We start from the raw sequence: 21,459 nt of genomic DNA on the forward strand, positions 1-21,459 counted from the left end.
TTTTAATCTAGATTTTATAAAGGCAAATATTCTGACAAAATTTCATTAAGATCTGGTGGAAAATATGGCTTCTAGAGTGTTCTAAAAGTACATTTTATAGAGATGAACATTTTGACATAATTTCATGAAGATCAGGTGGAAAATATGGCTTCTAGAGCATAAACTAAGCATTTCTATGATTTGACCTGCACATAACCCTTTTTTGAACTTGACCTAGATTTTATAGAGATGAACATTCAGACCAAGTTTTATGAAGATCAAATAGAAAATGTGTACTTTAGAGTGTTAACAAAGTTTTCCTTTTATTTGACCTAGTTTTTGGTCCCAGATATTTTGAGCAAATTATGCCCCCTTTTGGACTTAGAAAATTTTGGTTAAAATTTTACATGCAAGTTACTATCTCCAAAACTAATGCAGATATTGATTTGAAACTTCACATGTGTCTTCGGGGTTATAAAACTAGTTGATAGCAGCAAGTCCCATAACTCTGACCTTCATTTTGGCCAAATTATGCCCCCTTTTGGACTTAGAAAATTCTGGTTAAAGTTTTGCGTGCAAGTACATACAGCTATTTCTAAAAGGCATATAGCTTTGAAACTTATTTTTTCTTTTTCTAGATCAATTACTAACCTCACTGGATCAAGTCCCATAACTCTTACATATATTTTGAGCAAATTATTCCCCTTTTTGGACTTAGAAAATCCTGGTTAAAGTTTTGCGTGCAAGTACATACGGCAATTACTAAAAGGCATTTAGATTTGAAACTTATTTTTTCTTTTTCTAGATCAATTACCAACCTCACTAGGTCAAGTCCCATACCTCTGGCATGTATTTTGGGCAAATTATGCCCCCTTTTGGACTTTGAAAATTCTGGTTAAAGTTTTACATGCGAGTTTCTATCTCAAAAACTAATGCAGATATTGAATTGAAACTTCACATGTGCCTTCGGGGTTGATAGCAGCAAGTCCCATAACTGATATGCATTTTGGTCAAATTATGCCCCCTTTTGAACTTAAAACTCTTTTGATATTTAACCTTTTTGAGTAATATTTTCCTGCTTCTGGGACAATATTTCAAATAGTCGAGCTTGGCTGTCTTACGGACAGCTCTTGTTTTAAATAGTGTAGAATTTGATTTCAGCACTGACATTTTTACAAATAATATTGATCTCTGATTATAAACAATATCTCTAAGGTATTGTGAAACACAGCATAACTGACAGCTTTCATCTGAAGCCAAAACCTGAACTTTACAATTTTCTGTAAAATGTCCACTGGGAGTTTCAGTAAACGGCAGTCTGAAAACAAGAAATACATTATACACACGGGTGGTAAACGCGCAACCCAATTCCCGCCGGGAATACGCTTAAAATGGGTTGCGCGACTTCCGGTGCTGGTGTTGCGCGTAAAAATAGACGAAATTGAGATATGTGAAGTCATGATTTTGCTTCGTATGAGACAAGAATATTTTTTCTCGAAAAAAGGAAAATGCTATTTGACACAAATATGATGATACATCGTATATATAAAATATCTGGTTTGTAATTTATGATTCGGCTCTATTATCACAAAAACTCTGGCAACACGAAGTGTGAAAAAAGTATGAAATCAACAAAAATGGAAGTTTCTGACCTCATATACCTAATCTGAGGACATCTGATGCTTTTTATGATAACTCAACTGTTATATAGTAACGAATATCAAAATTATTTGCTTCAAATCCTGCTTACAGGGACATAATTGACAAAAAATCATCGGGAATGGGGTTGCGCACCGGGAATGGAGTTGCTCGTATACATCATAATGTATATAATGTATACGCGCAACTCCATTCCCAGGGCGCAACCCCATTCCCGATTGTTTTTTTTGCCAATCTTTCCCCCTAAAGCAACATTTCGTTCAAGTGTATGTAATATTCATGACTGTTATACATTTGTTTGATCATTAGAAGCGTCACATTTCCAGAAAGAAGGCACAAGAGTTAGAAAATTTGCATTTTTATGATTCCAAACTTTTCTGACAGACCGAGCCAGCAGAGTTTTCATGATATCAGGGCTGATTCTTAAATTAATAATTTCGCATTTCAAACATATGATCTTTATTCATTTTTGTGTCGAACAGCATTTTGCTTTTTTCGAAAACACTCGTAAATGTGTCATTATTTACAAAAACAAAAACCCACCTACCTCGATTTTGTATATATTGATGCGCAACACCAGCACTGGAAGTCGCGCAACCCATTTTAAGCGTATTCCCAATGGGAATAGGATTGCGCGTTTACCACCCGTGATACAATGTCTGTAAAATATTACATAATTATTGACTTTCTGTTTCAAGCTGATGATACAAACTGTGGTTTGCACAAATTTCATTACTGACCACAGGTCAAAGATTACTTTTTAGGTACATATCTTGACACCAGCTGAAAAGTCTATAACATTTCTATTTTACAACCCTTGTTAGTATCAAAATTTCTGTAGCTAGATGTAAGAATCATTTTGTGATAAGTCTGTGATAATTATCTGTAACAACTAGAATTGTGTCTATAGAACAGGTATGTCACCACTTTATTCATTATCTATAATAGAAATTTAAGTTATGTGCAACACAGTGTCAAATTGTCATTTTTTCCAATTCAAGGCTCACAACTCTGCTTTAACTGAATGACCAATGACAAAAATAGCCTAGATGTGCCACTTTACACACTAGACATTGATCTTTCAGTCAATATTGTTCTAACTATGTGTGACACAAAAATCAAAATACCTATCTTTTGCTTATTCAATTTCAATAACACTGCTCTTTCTTGATCGAAGGTGACAAGTCATGACTTGAAATAGACAATTACCTTACCAAAAGAAAAATACATCTTAATGAAAACTTTGTGCACTGCTCAGACTTGCTACAAGTGTGCTGCAATTGTGCTCATTTCACTTTACATATGATAATCTAACCTGAGTGCATATAACAATTTTACTCTTTCATCACTTCTATTAATTGCTTAAGTAAACTGTTTCTTGTATTAGCCCGCTCATCTCTTTTTCTCTCACGTTCTTCATACTCTTGTCGGCGTTGTTCCTCTCTCTCCTTCAGGTACTTTATAAACTGACCTGACTCACTTTTATCTGTCTGTTTCTTCTTTTTTGCTGGTCTAACTGGCTCACTGCATGTCCCATCATCTGTATCTTTGGAAGCTTTTGATGAGAATGACTTAATTAGTTTCATCTCTCTTTAGTTTCAAGATTGCAGTGAAATTTGGATTGATATCATGCCTTTTACTGAGAACTTCATCTAGTTCCGAGAAGAACTTGCAACTCTTCCGTTTTCTTCCTGACAGTGAGTTATTGTTTTTACATCTTTGTAGTTCATTAAAAGAGATCTCCACTTGCTCTCTATCTTGTTTTGGTCGAACATGTAGCCATGTTTGTTCATTTCTTCTGTGATAAGTTTCCATGTGTCTTTCTTTTTTTGCTTTGGATTTTCAATGTCTTTCTCATATTCTTTATACTGAGATATGAGGAATAAAATTGCTTCTCTTGGCCAGAAAGTGCAGCTTCTCTCTGCATCTGTACCTGTAGAGTAAAGCAGTTTCTGATAGGAAATTAGGAAAACAAACCTAGTACCTATATTGAGTTTACAGATTTTCATCTTGATTTTAATGTGTGACCTAGTTTTTGAACCAAGTGCAATATAAGTCATGATTGGTAAATTATCATGACAAATATACTGATCAAGCTTAAAGATTATTGGATGAATAATAAGGTCAATGATCCAGTATATTTCATTTTTTACCATTAAATACAGTTTTGACAGCAAGAGTATAAAATAAGCAAGTTTTGCAAGATGTGTGGTGACACAGTCACTGTTGCACATTTTGCATTGATGAAGAAGAGACTAAATCAAACCAACTTGTGAAGATTTTACTTTTTGTACTGCTTTTCAGTGCTTCTGAGGGATCTTATTTTAGAATTAATATTATTATTTTATGAGCATGTCTCATGACAGTTTGATGAAACTTACTTCCTTCGACTAAAATTACAAACAAGAGGGTCATGATGGCCCTGAATTGCTCACCTGAAAAACATATTAATGTATGTGACCTAGTTTTTGACTGCACATGACCCAGTTACAAACTTGACCAAGATTTCATAGAGACAAACTTTCTAATAATGTTTAATGAAAATCAAGTTGAAAATGTGGCCCCTACAGTATTAGCAAGGTTTTGCTATGATCTGACCTAGTGACCTGGTTTTTGTCCTCAGATTACTTAGTTTTAGATTTGACTTACATTTTTATAGAAACAAACATTCTGACAAAGTTTTATGAAGATCAAAGAAGAAATGTGATCTCTAAAGTTTTAACAAGGCTGTTCTATAATTTCACCTACTGACCTAGTTTTTGCCTTCAGGTAACCCAATTTTGAACTTGACCTTGAATTTATAGAGAGTAACATTTTGACGAAGTTGGATGAAGATCAAGTTGAAAAGGTGGCCTCTATAGTGTTAACAAGGTTTTTCTATGATTTAACCTTGTGCCCTAGTTTTTGACCTAAGTTAACACAGTTCCGAACTTGACCTAGATTTCATAGAAACAAATATTCTGATCAAAATTTTATGAAGATGAGGTAGAAAATGTGGCCTTTAGAGTGTCAACAAGGTTTTTCTATGATTTCATCTAGTGACCTAGTTTTTGATCCCAGATGACCCAGTTTCAAACTTAGCTTAGATTTCATAAAACACACATCTTGACAAAGTTTTATGAAGAGGAGGTAGAAAATGTGGCCTCTAGAGTGTTACCAAGTTTTTCCTATTAACTGACCTAGTTTTTGACCCCAGATGACCCAATATTGAACTAGTCCGAGATTTTATTGATGGTAACTTTGTGACAAAGTTTTATTAAGATTAAGCCAAAATTGTGACCTCTAGAGTGTTAACAGTCAAATTGTTGATGACGGACGACACACGACGACGGACACATGGTGATAACAAAAGCTCACCTTGAGCAGTGCTCAGGTGAGCTAAAAAAAGAAAACAATTCTTCAGTATGAATTGAACAACATATATTTATTATGACTTCTGGGAAAAGAAAATTGTACCATTATTCTCCTCTGCATCAGCTTCTGTAGTGCATCCAGAATCATTAATGGCATCTTCAATGGTATTTGTACCTGGCATGGTTTTGTCAATGGAAGTCTTCGACTGAATAGTACCTGGTGTGGTTATCGCCCCTGTTTTCAGTAAATGAAAACAACATCTATAACAAAATATTAAATTTTTGAAGAAATGCATGAAATTACAATACTAGTGCCACTGCAAAGATAGCCCAATTAATAAAACTTCTCTTCTAGGTCAAAGATATGAAGCATTTTAAATGTCATTTCAATTTACAAGAGTGATTCGTTACTGATATTAAGTAAACTGAAAAATATCAATTCATTTCTGAATTTAATACATACAATGCTCTATATACTATTCTCCTTTTAAGGTAGTAGAGGTGTAATAGCAGTGTTTACAAAATAGCATTTGCTTGGTTTATTCTTAAAGATGACCGTGTTTCGCACTGCTTTGCAATTTTTTACTAACATTTACCATGCCGTTTTTTCAAAATTTTGTATAACTTACGGTATCTCCTCTAGCTCAAGTAGAGACAAATTTCAAAGTGACGACCAATACACAAAACGTTTGCAGAGAACTCATTTTACGATTTATTTTAATAAAAGAATCATCAAACTATTGGTAAACAATTATAAAACACAAAATAAAAATATGAGTATCATTTTATCTAGGGTTCCTTAAGTAAATGGACTTAATGATACAGAATGCTAACTTCAACATTGAAAAAATAAGGTCGAATCCTGTGTTTCTGTTTTGAATTTTGCTTACTTCATTCAAAAATGACCTTGGGGCAGATGTAAAACCTACCTAAATTTCTTCCACAATATGTAATCTAAAGAGTAAAAGCAAAAGAGAGAACTTTTACCACATGTAACTCAATATTTTTAAAGATGTGTAACTCTACCCCTTCTGTTTAAGTAGTAAATTCACTTTGAACAGCAAGAAATCGCATATCAAATTATTTTTTTCCATTTTTGTACAATAAATCAATCATAGATCTTGAAAGAAGTAAAAACTTACCAGAAAAAACGGAAAATAAGAGAGAAAAAAATTTGGTCCCAGTAGGGCTTGAACCTACGCCCCCATGAGAAATGCAGTAAAAGTGGGTTAATGCTAGGAATGGAATACTCTTCAAAAAGGAGGTACTCTATTACACCTCTACTACCTTAATCAGATCAAGAGCATTCAGAAATGGCTTAGCAGTTTTGACTAACTGAAGATTTAAATTTTTTTTTAAAGGAAAGGCAAATGTAACCGAGTGTTTTGGCAAAGTGAGCACAGTATCTCGGTACCTAAACACATACCACTATTCTTCAGTTCTTCAGCAATGATTCCGTAAGATTGGTGTCTGATCATTGGATCTGAAATGGCCAAGGAAGTATTGCTAGTGAGTAAAGTTTATGTTCTAATGGCCACAACAAAATGTTTTGTAAACTTTCATAATATAAAAGATTTCATCTTGAATCACATGTACAGCATCTCCGAGATAAATCTTAATTGATATAAATTTCTTCTGTTTTATGTCACAGAGCCCCTAACTTTATGTATAATTTCAAGGAACATATTTTGAAGATGACAAAATTATTTAGCTAAGGTTTGCCTTGGTAGCTACAACATGGCCTGTAAACACTGGCTCAAACTCTTTTTGGAGACGAGTTGAAGACAGAGCCAGTGATACTTCCAAGGTGGAGCTAAGAAGCGCAATTAAAACTTAAGCAAACATAGTGGGTGAATTGAATTTATACTTTCTGTAAGAATTTGGAACCGTATTTCCATAAATGAGCAATTAAAATATATATATATAGTTAATAAAAGACAATCCTGCATAGCATTATCATGTATATCCGCCATTTTGGAGAAAGCTTGTGAGACATAGCAACAGTATCCAAGGGGGGCGTTCCTTATCAGAAAAATCAGATCTATGCATTATATTCATTCAAGAATGAAAGACTATATGTCAGATCTTTCAATGCCGCAACAATCTGAACATTTAATAATACTGTAATAAATTTTAAACAATATCAGACGCAAGGTTGTTGCTATTTATGTTTTAATTTTTTCAAATTTATTATAAAATAGTAAAAAAAAAAAATTGTTTATTCCCTTACAGAAGAAAAAGGCCTGCTGCGTACTCTTGGTGTGTACACACAGCGTATATGATGCATACATGATGTGTACTGAAATCAAGGGCTCTAGATAGTACGCAGGATATACACCGCACATACACCGATAGTACGTTTGTAGTACACTTCTGACATGCAAATGAGCTCTGCCGCGTACTACTTGCTGCGTACATGCTGTGGACTACGTAGTACACAGGATGTACGCTGGAGGAATTTAGTATGCGGGAAATAGTACGCAGCATGTACGCGGCACATACACTTTTCACATGCAAATGAGCCTGCGGTGTACTACCCCTGCGGCGTACATGCTGTGTACTCCTGGCCCGAGTCCTGCGGCGTACATGCTGTGTACTCCTGCTGCATACATGCTGTGTACTCTTGTGGCGAAACTGCTCTGATAATGTAAATTCCTTACCCCACCAACTTTTGTATGCAAATGCTGATCATTTGGACAGAAAAAAACAGAAAAAAGATAAGTGACATGCATCAATAAGTATTTACCCTTACCAAAATAATGCAGATTGATGTTATCAAATAAATTAGTATGCTTTTCTTCATCCGCTTTTCAATGAAATAAATCAATTTTTGTAGCATGTAATTTGGTAAACATTAATTTGAAGAAAATGGCATAACTGCATCAAGGGGAAACAACTTTAATGCAACTAAATATAAGTGTTATGATTTATTATAGACGATATGTGCGTAGTATGTATTTATTTTGATTAAAATCCATCTGAGAACAATCTAGGACTGGAATTATATAAGCATTTATACACTTTTACGTCCGTAAAAAGTAGCGCACCAAAAAACTTTGGATTGATTTTTTCCAATGGGGCGAGCGCAATTAGCCAAAAACGTTCTGAAAATATACGAGCGGCAAATCCGATGAACAACTTTTTAATCTGGTGAGGCCTTAATGAGTTAACATAATGAGCATTAAAGCCTTTATAAAACATGATAGAATGGTGTTTTGCTTAAGAGTATTCAAATAACAGTGAGAGCTATTAATTCTTCTCATTCGGGCGCTGTTGAGGCATTATCTTGGTAATTATTTCATGTATTACAAAATGTAATGCAATGAAGTTCAAATAAGGCTTTCCAATTATCCAAGTTAGAAAGCTCCAGGATTAATTCAAAATGAAAAAGAATATATTTTTACACTGCATGCAAGGTGCAGCTCAGAAATCACTAAGATGTAAGCTTCACAAATGAACATTGCAAATAGTAAATGGCAAATTTTCATTGTTCAGAATACCGGTAATCTGAACTATTCTATGCTGTTAAGATAAAAGTTACTCGGAAATCAAGTTCTTGCTTCCAAAAAAAAAAAAAAAAAATGTACAAATCCTTCCTGCATGAAGTGTACTTCAGACTTCTACCTAAAAAAATTCGAAGTATAAACACCAAAAGAAAATGAACAAGTCCCTCCCGCGTATATGAAGTTTACTTCAGACTTTAACTTATAAAAAAAAAACTGAGTATAAATGCCAAAAGAAATTGTACAAGTCTTTCCTGCGTATATGAAGTGTACTGCACAAATTTCAAAGTATCTGCTGTGTACATGCAGTGTACTATTTTCTTGTAAAGTCCCTCCTGCGTACATGCAGTGTACTCCTTAAATTTTCAGAGTCTGTGCTGCGTACTTGAAGTGTACTAGTGACCTCCTGCGTACATGCTGTGTACTCGTCGAAATCGTACGCGGCATGTACGCGGCATGCGGTGTATATAAAATGTACTCCTCTGGCGTACTACTGTGTTCGTGGCATATACACAGCAAATACGCAGCATGTACGCCACAGAGGCTTGCTTCTGTAAGGGTTACCACTCGAATTTAGGCACTCAACCATCTTTGCAGTTGTTTCTATTATTTGGGGTTTTCCATCAATAAGTAGCTGTATAGTGAATAAGCTGAAATACGAAAACATATGTATCATAATTTATACTGTACTTGTACAAACATTTTTTTTTCAATCTAAGTACGAATTAGTAGTGAACGAAAAAGCTTGAAAACTTTAATCTGCTACGATGTTGACCAAAGTCTTCATTAGATACATGTTAACGTTAACTGATCAGATTTATTTGGTTACATTCCCGTAAAAAAACGTATTATGTTTGAAATATCACATTTTATCAAATTTCATATTTCTTAATTTTGCTTACTCTTCTCCGTCCGCCATTTTCCAAACATCTCATGAAAAGTCACGTGTTACTTAACGGCGACTTCGCTTCGTTAAATTAGCGTTAAGCAAATTAGTACCAGTCGAACAAAAAACGTTGTTAACAAACATGAACTTTCACAATGGAAGTCCCAGTCGAATACTCCCAATGTTGATGGATGACCACGGACAATGACAGGTCACAATAGCCCACCTTGAGCATGAGCTAAACATGAGTTATACTTTTACACTGCACATCCCTACAATGAATTCTATCACTGGGTTGGATGCAACACAAAATCCCAGCAAATAAGATTCTAGGTTAATGAAAATTTATCTTAATAACTACATTCTTTATAATTAACAAAAGAAATTAATCTTGTGGTAACCATAATTATCAATTATGTTCTCAGGTAAAAGCAAATTTATTTTATCAACTGCTGAAACACATGCATAGACTTGGGTTAAATTGAAATTGTCTGCTGAAACTGATTGAGTCTTATAAAATGAGCCTTATAAAATTTAATGCTTACCAAGTATGCAGTCAATAATATGTGGGTTTAGTCCTTGGTTACTTGGATAATTCAGAATTTGTCAGGCTACTATTCTGAAGTTCGTCTTTTGTGAAGAAAACATTTAAAAGGTATCTGGCCACCCTTTTTGCGTCCCGCTGTGTCGATTCACTTTTTTTCGACAGACTTTTTTACTGCTGTTTGGTACTCATCCAAATGGACATACACGCCCATAGCTGGAAACAGCTCTTTCATCTGCAAGTTTTGAAGTAGTGACCACAGAGACCTCAAAGCCCGTATGTTTTTAGATAAATGTAAAACACAGTGTATATATAGGAACCTTTCAACATAGTGTTGGGAACATAAATGCAAAATAGTTCAACAATTGTTCACTAGTTTTTATGTCTTGCTCACTAATGCTTGCCTTTGAAAATAGATAAAAGCACAATTATTAATCCCCCGCCACAAGTGGTGGGGGGGGGGTATAGGAATGGTCTCCGTCCGTCTTTCTGTCTGTCCTTCCATCCGTCCATAATATTTTGTGTCCGTATGCAGTCAATAATGTGTGGGTTTAATCCTTGGTTACTTGGATAATTCAGAATTTGTCAGGCTACTATTCTGAAGTTCGTCTTTTGTGAAGAAAACATTTAAAAGGTATCTGGCCACCCTCTTTGCGTCCCGCTGTGTCGATTCACTTTTTTTCGACAAGGATGGTGCAGACTTTTTTACTGCTGTGTGGTACTCATCCAAATGGACATACACGCCCATAGCTGGAAACAGCTCTTTCATCTGCAAGTTTTGAAAACAATTTGATAAAAGAAGGACCATGTTTTTTTAGCTCACCTGTCACAAAGTGACAAGGTGAGCTTTTGTGATCGCGCGGCGTCCGTCGTCCGTCCGTCCGTGCGTCCGTAAACTTTTGCTTGTGACCACTCTAGAGGTCACATTTTTCATGGGATCTTTATGAAAATTGGTCAGAATGTTCACCTTGATGATATCTAGGTCAAGTTCGAAACTGGGTCACATGCCATCAAAAACTAGGTCAGTAGGTCTAAAAATAGAAAAACCTTGTGACTTCTCTAGAGGCCATATATTTCACAAGATCTTCATGAAAATTGGTCAGAATGTTCACCTTGATGATAGCTAGGTCAAGTTCGAAACTGGGTCACGTGGGGTCAAAAACTAGGTCAGTAGGTCTAAAAATAGAAAAACCTTGTGACCTCTCTAGAGGCCATATTTTTCATGAGATCTTCATGAATATTGGTCAGAATGTTCACCTTGATGATATCTAGGTCAAGTTCGAAACTGGGTCACGTTGGGTCAAAAACCAGGTCATTAGGTCTAAAAATAGAAAAACCTTGTGACCTCTCTAGAGGCCATATTTCTTAATGGATCTTCATGAAAATTGGTCAGAATGTTCACCTTGATGATATCTAGGACAAGTTTGAAACTGGGTCACGTGGGGGTAAAAACTAGGTCAGTAGATCTAAAAATAGAAAAACCTTGTGACCTCTCTAGAGGCCATATTTTTCATGAGATCTTCATGAAAATTGGTCAGAATGTTCACCTTGATGATATCTAGGTCAAGTTCGATACTGGGTCATGTTGGATCAAAAACTAGGTCAGTAGGTCTAAAAATAGAAAAACCTTGTGACCTCTCTAGAGTCCATATTTCTCAATGGATCTTCAGGAAAATTGGTCAGAATGTTCACCTTGATGATATCTAGGTCAAGTTCGAAACTGGGTCACGTGCGGTCAAAAACTAGGTCAGTAGGTCTAAAAATAGAAAAACCTTGTGACCTCTCTAGAGGCCATATTTTTCAATGGATCTTCAGGAAAATTGGTCAGAATGTTTACCTTGATGATATCTAGATCAAATTCGAAACTGGGTCACGTGGGGTTAAAAACTAGGTCAGTAGATCTAAAAATAGAAAAACCTTGTGACCTCTCTAGAGGCCATATTTTTCATGAGATCCTCATGAATATTAGTCAGAATGTTCACCTTGATGATATCTAGGTCAAGTTCGAAACTGGGTCACGTGGGGTCAAAAACTAGGTCAGTAGGTCTAAAAATAGAAAAACCTTGTGACCTCTCTAGAGGCCATATTTCTCAATGGATCTTCATGAAAACTGATGAGAATGTTCAGCTTGATGATATCTAGGTCAGGTTTTTAACTGGGTCATGTGCGGTCAAAAACTAGGTCAGTAGGTCGAAAAATAGAAAAACCTTGTGACCTCTCTAGAGGCCATATTTTTCAATGGATCTTCAGGAAAATTGGTCAGAATGTTTACCTTGATGATATCTAGATCAAATTCGAAACTGGGTCACTTGGGGTTAAAAACTAGGTCAGTAGATCTAAAAATAGAAAAACCTTGTGACCTCTCTAGAGGCCATATTTTTCATGAGATCCTCATGAATATTAGTCAGAATGTTCACCTTGATGATATCTAGGTCAAGTTCGAAACTGGGTCACGTGGGGTCAAAAACTAGGTCAGTAGGTCTAAAAATAGAAAAACCTTGTGACCTCTCTAGAGGCCATATTTCTCAATGGATCTTCATGAAAACTGGTCAGAATGTTCAGCTTGATGATATCTAGGTCAGGTTCGAAACTGGGTCACGTGGGGTCAAAAACTAGGTCAGTAGGTCGAAAAATAGAAAAACCTTGTGACCTCTCTAGAGGCCATATTTCTCAATGGATCTTCATGAAAACTGATGAGAATGTTCAGCTTGATGATATCTAGGTCAGGTTTGTAACTGGGTCATGTGCGGTCAAAAACTAGGTCAGTAGGTCGAAAAATAGAAAAACCTTGTGACCTCTCTAGAGGCCATATTTCTCAATGGATCTTCATGAAAACTGGTGAGAATGTTCAGCTTGATGATATCTAGGTCAGGTTCGAAACTGGGTCACGTGGGGTCAAAAACTAGGTCAGTAGGTCTAAAAATAGAAAAACCTTGTGACCTCTCTAGAGGCCATATTTCTCAATGGATCTTCATGAAAACTGATGAGAATGTTCAGCTTGATGATATCTAGGTCAGGTTTTTAACTGGGTCATGTGCGGTCAAAAACTAGGTCAGTAGGTCGAAAAATAGAAAAACCTTGTGACCTCTCTAGAGGCCATATTTTTCAATGGATCTTCAGGAAAATTGGTCAGAATGTTTACCTTGATGATATCTAGATCAAATTCGAAACTGGGTCACTTGGGGTTAAAAACTAGGTCAGTAGATCTAAAAATAGAAAAACCTTGTGACCTCTCTAGAGGCCATATTTTTCATGAGATCCTCATGAATATTAGTCAGAATGTTCACCTTGATGATATCTAGGTCAAGTTCGAAACTGGGTCACGTGGGGTCAAAAACTAGGTCAGTAGGTCTAAAAATAGAAAAACCTTGTGACCTCTCTAGAGGCCATATTTCTCAATGGATCTTCATGAAAACTGGTGAGAATGTTCAGCTTGATGATATCTAGGTCAGGTTCGAAACTGGGTCACGTGGGGTCAAAAACTAGGTCAGTAGGTCTAAAAATAGAAAAACCTTGTGACCTCTCTAGAGGCCATATTTCTCAATGGATCTTCATGAAAACTGATGAGAATGTTCAGCTTGATGATATCTAGGTCAGGTTTGTAACTGGGTCATGTGCGGTCAAAAACTAGGTCAGTAGGTCGAAAAATAGAAAAACCTTGTGACCTCTCTAGAGGCCATATTTTTCACGAGATCTTCATGAAAATTGGTGAGAATGTTCACCTTGATGATATCTAGGTCAAGTTTAAAAGTGGGTCACGTGCCTTCAAAAACTAGGTCATTAGGTCAAATAATAGAAAAAGCTTGTGACCTCTCTAGAGGCCATATTTTTCAATGGATCTTCATGAAAATTGGTCAGAATTTTTTATCTTGATGATATCTAGGTCACATGTGCTCAAAAACTAGGTCACTATGTCAAATAATAGAAATAACGACATCATACTCAGTTCAACACTGGGTCATGTGGGGATAAGTGAGCGATTCAGGACCATCATGGTCCTCTTGTTTAAAATATCCCACAATCACAAAGTTATGTTCAGACAATATCTGGACACTATAATGGCCATAATATTATTTGACATTTAAACTTTAAGTGTAATTTTGACTTTGACATAGGTGATGCACGTGACACACAGTCTCGTGGCGAAACAATGTGCTGGAATTTTTAATTTCAAAATCCCACAGTCAATGTGAAAGTATGGTACGACCGTACGAACAAGATCAGACTCATACACTCACTAAAGGCACTGATGAGAAATTATCATTAGGTGTTTAAACTTTTGGGTTATTTTGTGCAGCTTTTCTGAGGCAACTATCAGTTCAAGAAAGGAACCAAGATCTTATGGTGATACAAGATGTGTGCAAGTTTGGTTAAAATAAAATCATAAATGAAGCTGCTATTGTGCAAACAAGGTCAAAATAGCTAATTTTGGCCCTTTTAGGGATCTAGCCAGTTCAAGAAAGGAACCGAGATCTTATGGTAATACAAGTTGTGTGCAGGTTTGGTTAAAATAAAATCACAAATGAAACCACTTCCGTGCAGACAAATTGTTGACTGACGGACGACAGACGAAGGCTGATGACAAAAACAAAGTTCCATTACTCTGCCAGAAATTATTTTGAAAGAAATTAACATGCACCAGTCCAAACTAGAGTTGGTACTGATCACTTGCGTGAAGTTTCATTAAATTCTGTCAAGGGGTTTAGGAGATATAGCGCGAACAAGATTCCGTCCACGGACAAACAGACAGACGGACGTTCCTACATATGGATACTTATGTGGCTACTCTATTGTTCTTTCTATTGTTCTTTTAGCCAGGTAAGAGAAAAATAGCCACTTAAAGGCATTATCCTGTTATTTGGTCCGCGGACCAGAAACTTTCCGGTCTTATTTTCTTGTATTATTGTAACTTTCTTGAAATTATTTTCTCACCGGTAATGGCGGTATATGTTATTGGGGTCAAAAAGTAGTCCATCCTAAAAAGTAGTTCCTACAGTGTTGCAAAAAAAAGTCCCTAAAGTCTTTTTCATTCCCCAGGTGACTATAGTCTGTATCAAAAGACTAATGCTATTTATTCGGTACAGTGTTGAAAAAAAATAGTCCCTAACCTCAGGTGACTATAGTCTGTATCAAAATACTAATGCTATTTATTCCGTACAGTGTTGAAAAAAAATAGTCCCTAACCCCAGGTGACTATAGTCTGTATCAATAGACTAATGCTATTTATTCCGTAAAGTAACCAAGTATAAAAACTACTTACACGTCAGTTAGCAGTCCAAAATTACTTCCACAGCAAATGAACAACGAAATATCCAAGTTTTAAAAGAGCAGTTCCAGCACAAAATTAGTAAAGTCTTTATTCCGAGATACTGTTTACGTACACACAAAATTTACATATGGCATAATGTACATAAAATCCGAGCAAAATATACAAAAACATCACACAAGCACTTTACTACACAAAATCGTCATCATCCGAGTCAAAGTGCCACTGAAAGGCAGACTTCTTGTACGGGTTAGACATTCTCCTTACTTTTGATTTTTTCCCTTCTTTCTTAGTCTCACTAAACCCTGTTGGATGACACACATTGTTGGTGCGGTTGCCTTTGGGCTGCGAAGACTGCTTCCTTTTTGTAATCTTTGTTTTTGGTCTCCGGCTACTAGTCGTCAACGTTTTGTTTGCTTCATCATCAGAGGAGGAGGTCAGTTCCTATGACGGTAATTGCGTCTTTCTTGGATTTGGCATTGGCTGATGCAGAATACTGCTATTCAAAGTTTTGTCAGCTTCATCTTCGGAGGAAGACGAGACAGTTATGACAGCTGGACCAGCTACGGCAACGGAGGAGCTTGCCTGGGGCTGTGGCATATTCATGTCTTCCGATTCTGAAGTCTCTGCTCCGCTTTCAACTGGCATGATCTTTTCTTCATTGTTTTCATCCCCCGATGCTTCATGTTCTGGCGGTCCTTCCCACGAGTCAAACAGAGGTGTTGTATATAAGTATTCAGCGGGCTTGTTCAAGGGATACACTTCTTTTACCAGGTCGAAGAATTTCTGGTACACATCTCCCTTACACTCGCTACGCCACATGATTTCCGCCAAGTGTCCTTCAAACTGTCCGGACTTTGTTCCAACGATTCGGCGGAAATGATCCTTTGCATGTTTCCATGCGCCTTCAATGCGGTTGGTGTGGACGTAAGTTATGTCTCCGGTTTCCACATTTTTATAAGCTTTCTTGAAGGCATATTTGTGAAGGATTGTGAAATGGCGATATCCAAGCGTGTTCAGATCAAGATATGCCGACCAGCCGTCGCTGTAGATGGTGGAACCCGGTGCAACATGCCTTTGTATCAGTGGTATCAGCGTCTCCTTCGTGCGGTCGGTCACTGGATATAGGATGATACTGTTTGATTCACGATCTACTAGGCCGAAAATCCATACCTTCAACCCCTTGTTCGGGTTACCACGGTGGTATTTCACGCGCCTTCCGAAAAGGGACTCATCTATCTCTACTATGCCTCTGATGACTTTGTTATAAGTTCTCCTGCTAAAATATTCTTTGAAGAGTTCCCTAATGTAGGAGGCCCAGTTTACTGCTGTAGACTTGTACGCTACGCCGCTGAACTTTGAGCATTGGTACAAACTGTTTTTGTCCAAATATGACTTTATGAAAACAACAATATCCTGGATTTCAACCTTTGTTTTCTCAAAGAAAGAATTAGCCCGCAAAGACTTGACGTGGTTTCTGTTTTTTGTACAACGGAATACTTGACCCCCATTTCTCTCAGTGCGTGACTTTAGCACCATTCCTCCATCACAAACTTCTTCTCCGACCTTCTTGCCACAAAACACATGTCGCGCCAGTAAACCGTTATTTCTCAACCACTCGAGAACTACCACGTTAGAGGATCCAAATAAGCCAAAAAAATTCCAAGGATTTTCTAAATCACGAATAGAAATTTCACTGGGAATGTCCTTTCTATCTCTGTAATTTCCACCACTTTTATTTAATCCAGACATTACACTAATTTTTTGTAATAAATTTCATCTAATTTAACTTTATTCCTTTTTTTCACACTGCTCTTCGCGCTTACTTATCAACATCAGAAATGGCGACAATACATGGCATTCTGAAAGCCATGTTACTTTATAAAACAATGGGAAACTGATAATATTTGTATGAAGACGATAACTTACCTTTGCTGGAAATAAACACATCACTATTTATCTCAATGTTGAATGGGTATAATGTCGCACACTTCAATCAATATACTCGTACCGATTATTTCTGACATTAAATGCATACAAATTGTATTTCTTTTCGTCAAACAGACGGAATAAATCGCGAAAATGTTTATATCCGCTCTCATCCCTGCACAAATTTGTCAGATAAGCCCACTCTAGGAATATATCTGGATTTAATCCATTGACGTACACGAATGCAGCTAATAATAAAAGATTAAAATGTTTAACACCTATCTTCCAAAACAGTCTTCTAATTAGCCTTGGCCACTTTTTAGCATCTCCAATAATGTCTTGTATTATCATCCATTGTGTGTAAATTTTTCTTCTGTGATCGCGTGCTTCCATAGCTAACGGTCAATTGAAATTTGCAATCACAATCCACGCATATTAACATCTCTGTGAACTATGTTAATGGGTTCTCTCGAAGTACATTATTATCTTTTGATCTGAACGTAAAATTATGGGTAATCATTGTCTGCAGAATGCCTGACCTCTCTATATATACTCCTGGTATTTGGTCCGCGGACCAAATAAATTCTTCGTCGCTATATATACTCCTGGTATTTGGTCCGCATCTGAAAACGTCTATATTAACGAATTATTTTAAGAATGTCACCCCCAAAAGACTGCCAAGCCCCATTTTCTGAAAATATGCTCCCCCAAAGAAAACCCTTTTCCCGGGGATACTTCCCCTTACAAGCATTAGAATGAATCTATCGGAAAACAATTTCGTCTCTCTATATATACTCCTGGTATTTGGTCCGCGGACCAAATAAATTCTTCGTCGCTATATATACTCCTGGTATTTGGTCCGCACCTGAAAACTTCTATATTAACAAATTATTTTAAGAATGTCACCCCCAAAAGACTGCCAAGCCCCATTTTCTAAAAATATGATCCCCCAAAGAAAAGCCTTTTCTCGGGGATACTTCCCCTTACAAGGCATTAGAATGAATCTATCGGAAAAACAATTTCGTCACTCTATATATACTCCTGGTATTTGGTCCGCGGACCAAATAAATTCTTCGTCGCTATATATACTCCTGGTATTTGGTCCGCATCTGAAAACGTCTATATTAACGAATTATTTTAAGAATGTCACCCCCAAAAGACTGCCAAGCCCCATTTTCTGAAAATATGCTCCCCCAAAGAAAACCCTTTTCCCGGGGATACTTCCCCTTACAAGGCATTAGAATGAATCTATCGGAAAAACAATTTCGTCTCTCTATATATACTCCTGGTATTTGGTCCGCGGACCAAAAAAATTCTTCGTCGCTATATATACTCCTGGTATTTGGTCCGCACCTGAAAACTTCTATATTAACGAATTATTTTAAGAATGTCACCCCCAAAAGGCTACCAAGCCCCATTTTCTGAAAATATGATCCCCCAAAGAAAACCCTTTTCCCGGGGATACTTCCCCTTTTAAGGCATTAGAATGAATCTATTGGAAAACATTTTCGTCTCTATATATATACTCCTGGTATTTGGTCCGCACATATATAATTTATTATGTGTATTCCTACGCCACCTTACATGACCTCAGCAATGAATGGCGGATGGATACACTATGATTTTTTTTAGAATGGCGGATGGATACACTATGATTTTTTTAACGGAACCGAAGCTAAACATATCATTTAAAAGTTGTGGAATTTATTTGGTCCGCGGACCAAATAACAGGATAATACCCACTTAAAAGCCTTACAGAATGAATGACGTCAAAGAAAAAGTACAGTTACCTGTTGTTCCTATAGCCACCTAAGTATGCAAATGTGAGCTCGGACAGACAAACAGACGGACGGACAGACAGAAACCTGAAACCAATAATCTCCCCCTTACAACTTCGTTGTGCAGGGGGTACATTTATGCATAGTTGAGTTCCTATAAGTTTATACTGCTGACGTCACACGGTGTGTGAGATACTTAAATACGAGCGGACAAAGGAAATTTGTTGGTACCTTGAGATATATGAAAACTGTACTTACTCCATTTGCTGAAGCAAATTCTTGAGAATACACACCAGCTTTTGGTCTAGAGTACTGGTCAGTAGATCTACTGGGTGACAAACAACCTAACCAAAATAGCACTTTTAGTTACATCTGGCTGATTATCAACCTCAGCCTAATACTAGGCATTAAAGCTGCAGTAACTGATGTTGTTTTAATTTTTTGTTGGTTTTGCAAAATTATAGGCGTATTTGTGAAATAAAATTATGTCGTGAATTCTAGTTGTACCATAAACTCAGTGGTCAACAGGAAATTTTGGCATGAATTGTCAAGGTGACACACAAACAACTCATATGAACCAATGATCGATGACTGTTTCAGGACAATTTACACAACTGTATAAGTATATGTACAGTATAATATTTCGTTTGTAAAGCCTACAAATGACAACAGGGTTCCCACACTTTTTCGTCTATGAAATTTAAGGACTTTTCCAGGACCTTGTTGCGATTTTCAAGGACCTCTGTACGACATATCAGGTTGTACGTTCCCGTCAATTTTTCTAGATTCAGTGTAAAAATATAAGAAAATAGGGCCATGATGGCCCGATATTGCTTAAAAATTTCTACTTAATAAATACAGGCTCTGCAAATTTTCTTTTTTCTTTTTTTTTTTTCATTTTGTTTCCTTACTGTCCTCAAGCTTTTGTTTCTCAAGGAAACTATGAATCATTTACTTGTCTAGCATGTTGTGAAGACTTAATCAACTCCTTCATAATAACTACACCTCTGGTGCCATCGACATTTATATAATCTTTGATACACTTCTAGCAATTAAATTATTTTCAGTCAAGTTGATGTTTGATCACTGAATTCAAGCGTGTCACTAATCACGATTTTCACAGTTGTTCTCGAAAAATAATCGGAATTTCACAGGGCTTCTTAAAAATCGACACAAAAATGACCGATAGCCTAAAATTACTGTTTAAAAATTCAAGCATAGCTACCTATATCATTAGCTCAGTTTTAACATTAAGAAGTTTGTGGTTTGTCTACTTTTAAGAAGTTGTGGTCTATGGTATTTACACTTTAAGAAGTTTGCAGTTTATTTGCATGCTTCATGGTACACACAATTCACAAGTCAAATATGTTTGTATTCTACTGTATTTACATACAAGTCAAAATAAGTTTGTGTGTCTACATTCATTTTGTATTTACATATTCAAAAATCATCACACAAATACAGGGTATAATGCATATCGCAGGCTTAGCGCAAAACGGTTGTAACTCCTTCTTTATTTCATATAAGTTACAACCGTTTTGCGCTAAGCCCGCGATATAAAGTCTTGAATATTGCCTTTTAAATTATTGATTCATAATACTCATCATCATCTGTAAGTTAAACACATTCCAAATTAATGTTCTGCACCGCTCTGACTAATAAACATTTTGTCAAAAGATTTTCCAACAAGATGATGTAATTCTTTGTTTGGGCTAGTTTTAGAATTTGAAAGAGCTCTATTAAAGCGTGCAGCAACAGAATTTTTCAAAATGTTCTGTCACAATGTAAATGGTAGTTACTGAAATAGATGAACAGCGGAGTTATCTGTAAATCTATATGTTTAGTATCACGGATTAGTTTGAGAAATTCACCATTTGCAGATTCAAAATGAAAACAACAGTAGTGACCACAGAGACCTCAAAGCCCGTATGTTTTTAGATAAATGTAAAACACAGTGTATATAAAGGAACCTTTCAACATAGTGTTGGGAACATAAATGCAAAATAGTTCAACAATTGTTCACTAGTTTTTATGTCTTGCTCACTAATGCTTGCCTTTGACAATAGATAAAAGCACAATTATTAATCCCCCGCCACGAGTGGTGGGGGGGGTTATAGGAATGGTCTCCGTCGGTCTTTCTGTCTGTCCTTCCATCCGTCCATAATATTTTGTGTCCGCTCCATAACTCCAAAGCCCCTTGAAGGATTTTCATGAAACTTTGGTTAAATGATCACCTCATCAAGACAATGTGCAGAACTCATGAGTCAGCCATGTCGGCTCAAGGTCAAGGTCACAACTCAAGGTCAAAGGTTTCAGCCTCCATTTCATGTCCACTCTGTATCTCCTAAACCCCTTGAAGGAATTTTATAAAACTTGGGTCAATTATCACCTCATCAAGACGATGTGCAGAGCTCATGAGTCAGCCATGCCCGCTCAAGGTCAGGGTCATAACTTGGGGTTAAAGTTTACCCTTTCACTATCCATAACAGTGGCGGGTGATTTAGCTGTCTTTCAGACTGCCTTGTTTATTATAGTGATAGAGGAATTTTGGATTAAGAATTT

General features: G+C 36.5%; 1 protein-coding gene across 1 annotated transcript; it reads right to left on the minus strand.

Moving 5' to 3' along the window:
• Positions 1-15,455: 15,455 nt before the first annotated feature.
• Positions 15,456-16,807, minus strand: LOC123548134 (uncharacterized). The gene has a single exon (XM_045335368.2). It carries the CDS (start codon positions 16,727-16,729, stop codon positions 15,635-15,637), a length of 1,095 nt encoding a protein of 364 aa, XP_045191303.2. The 5' UTR covers positions 16,730-16,807; the 3' UTR covers positions 15,456-15,634.
• Positions 16,808-21,459: the final 4,652 nt, after the last annotated feature.

This window comes from Mercenaria mercenaria, chromosome 9 (assembly GCF_021730395.1).
Source record: "Mercenaria mercenaria strain notata chromosome 9, MADL_Memer_1, whole genome shotgun sequence".
In the NCBI taxonomy this organism is placed as follows: domain Eukaryota; kingdom Metazoa; phylum Mollusca; class Bivalvia; order Venerida; family Veneridae; genus Mercenaria; species Mercenaria mercenaria.

Coding starts and splice junctions, on each gene's coding strand:
- LOC123548134 (XM_045335368.2), bottom strand. CDS start 16,729: ATGGTGCTAAAGTCACGCACTGAGAGAAATGGGGGTCAAGTATTCCGT.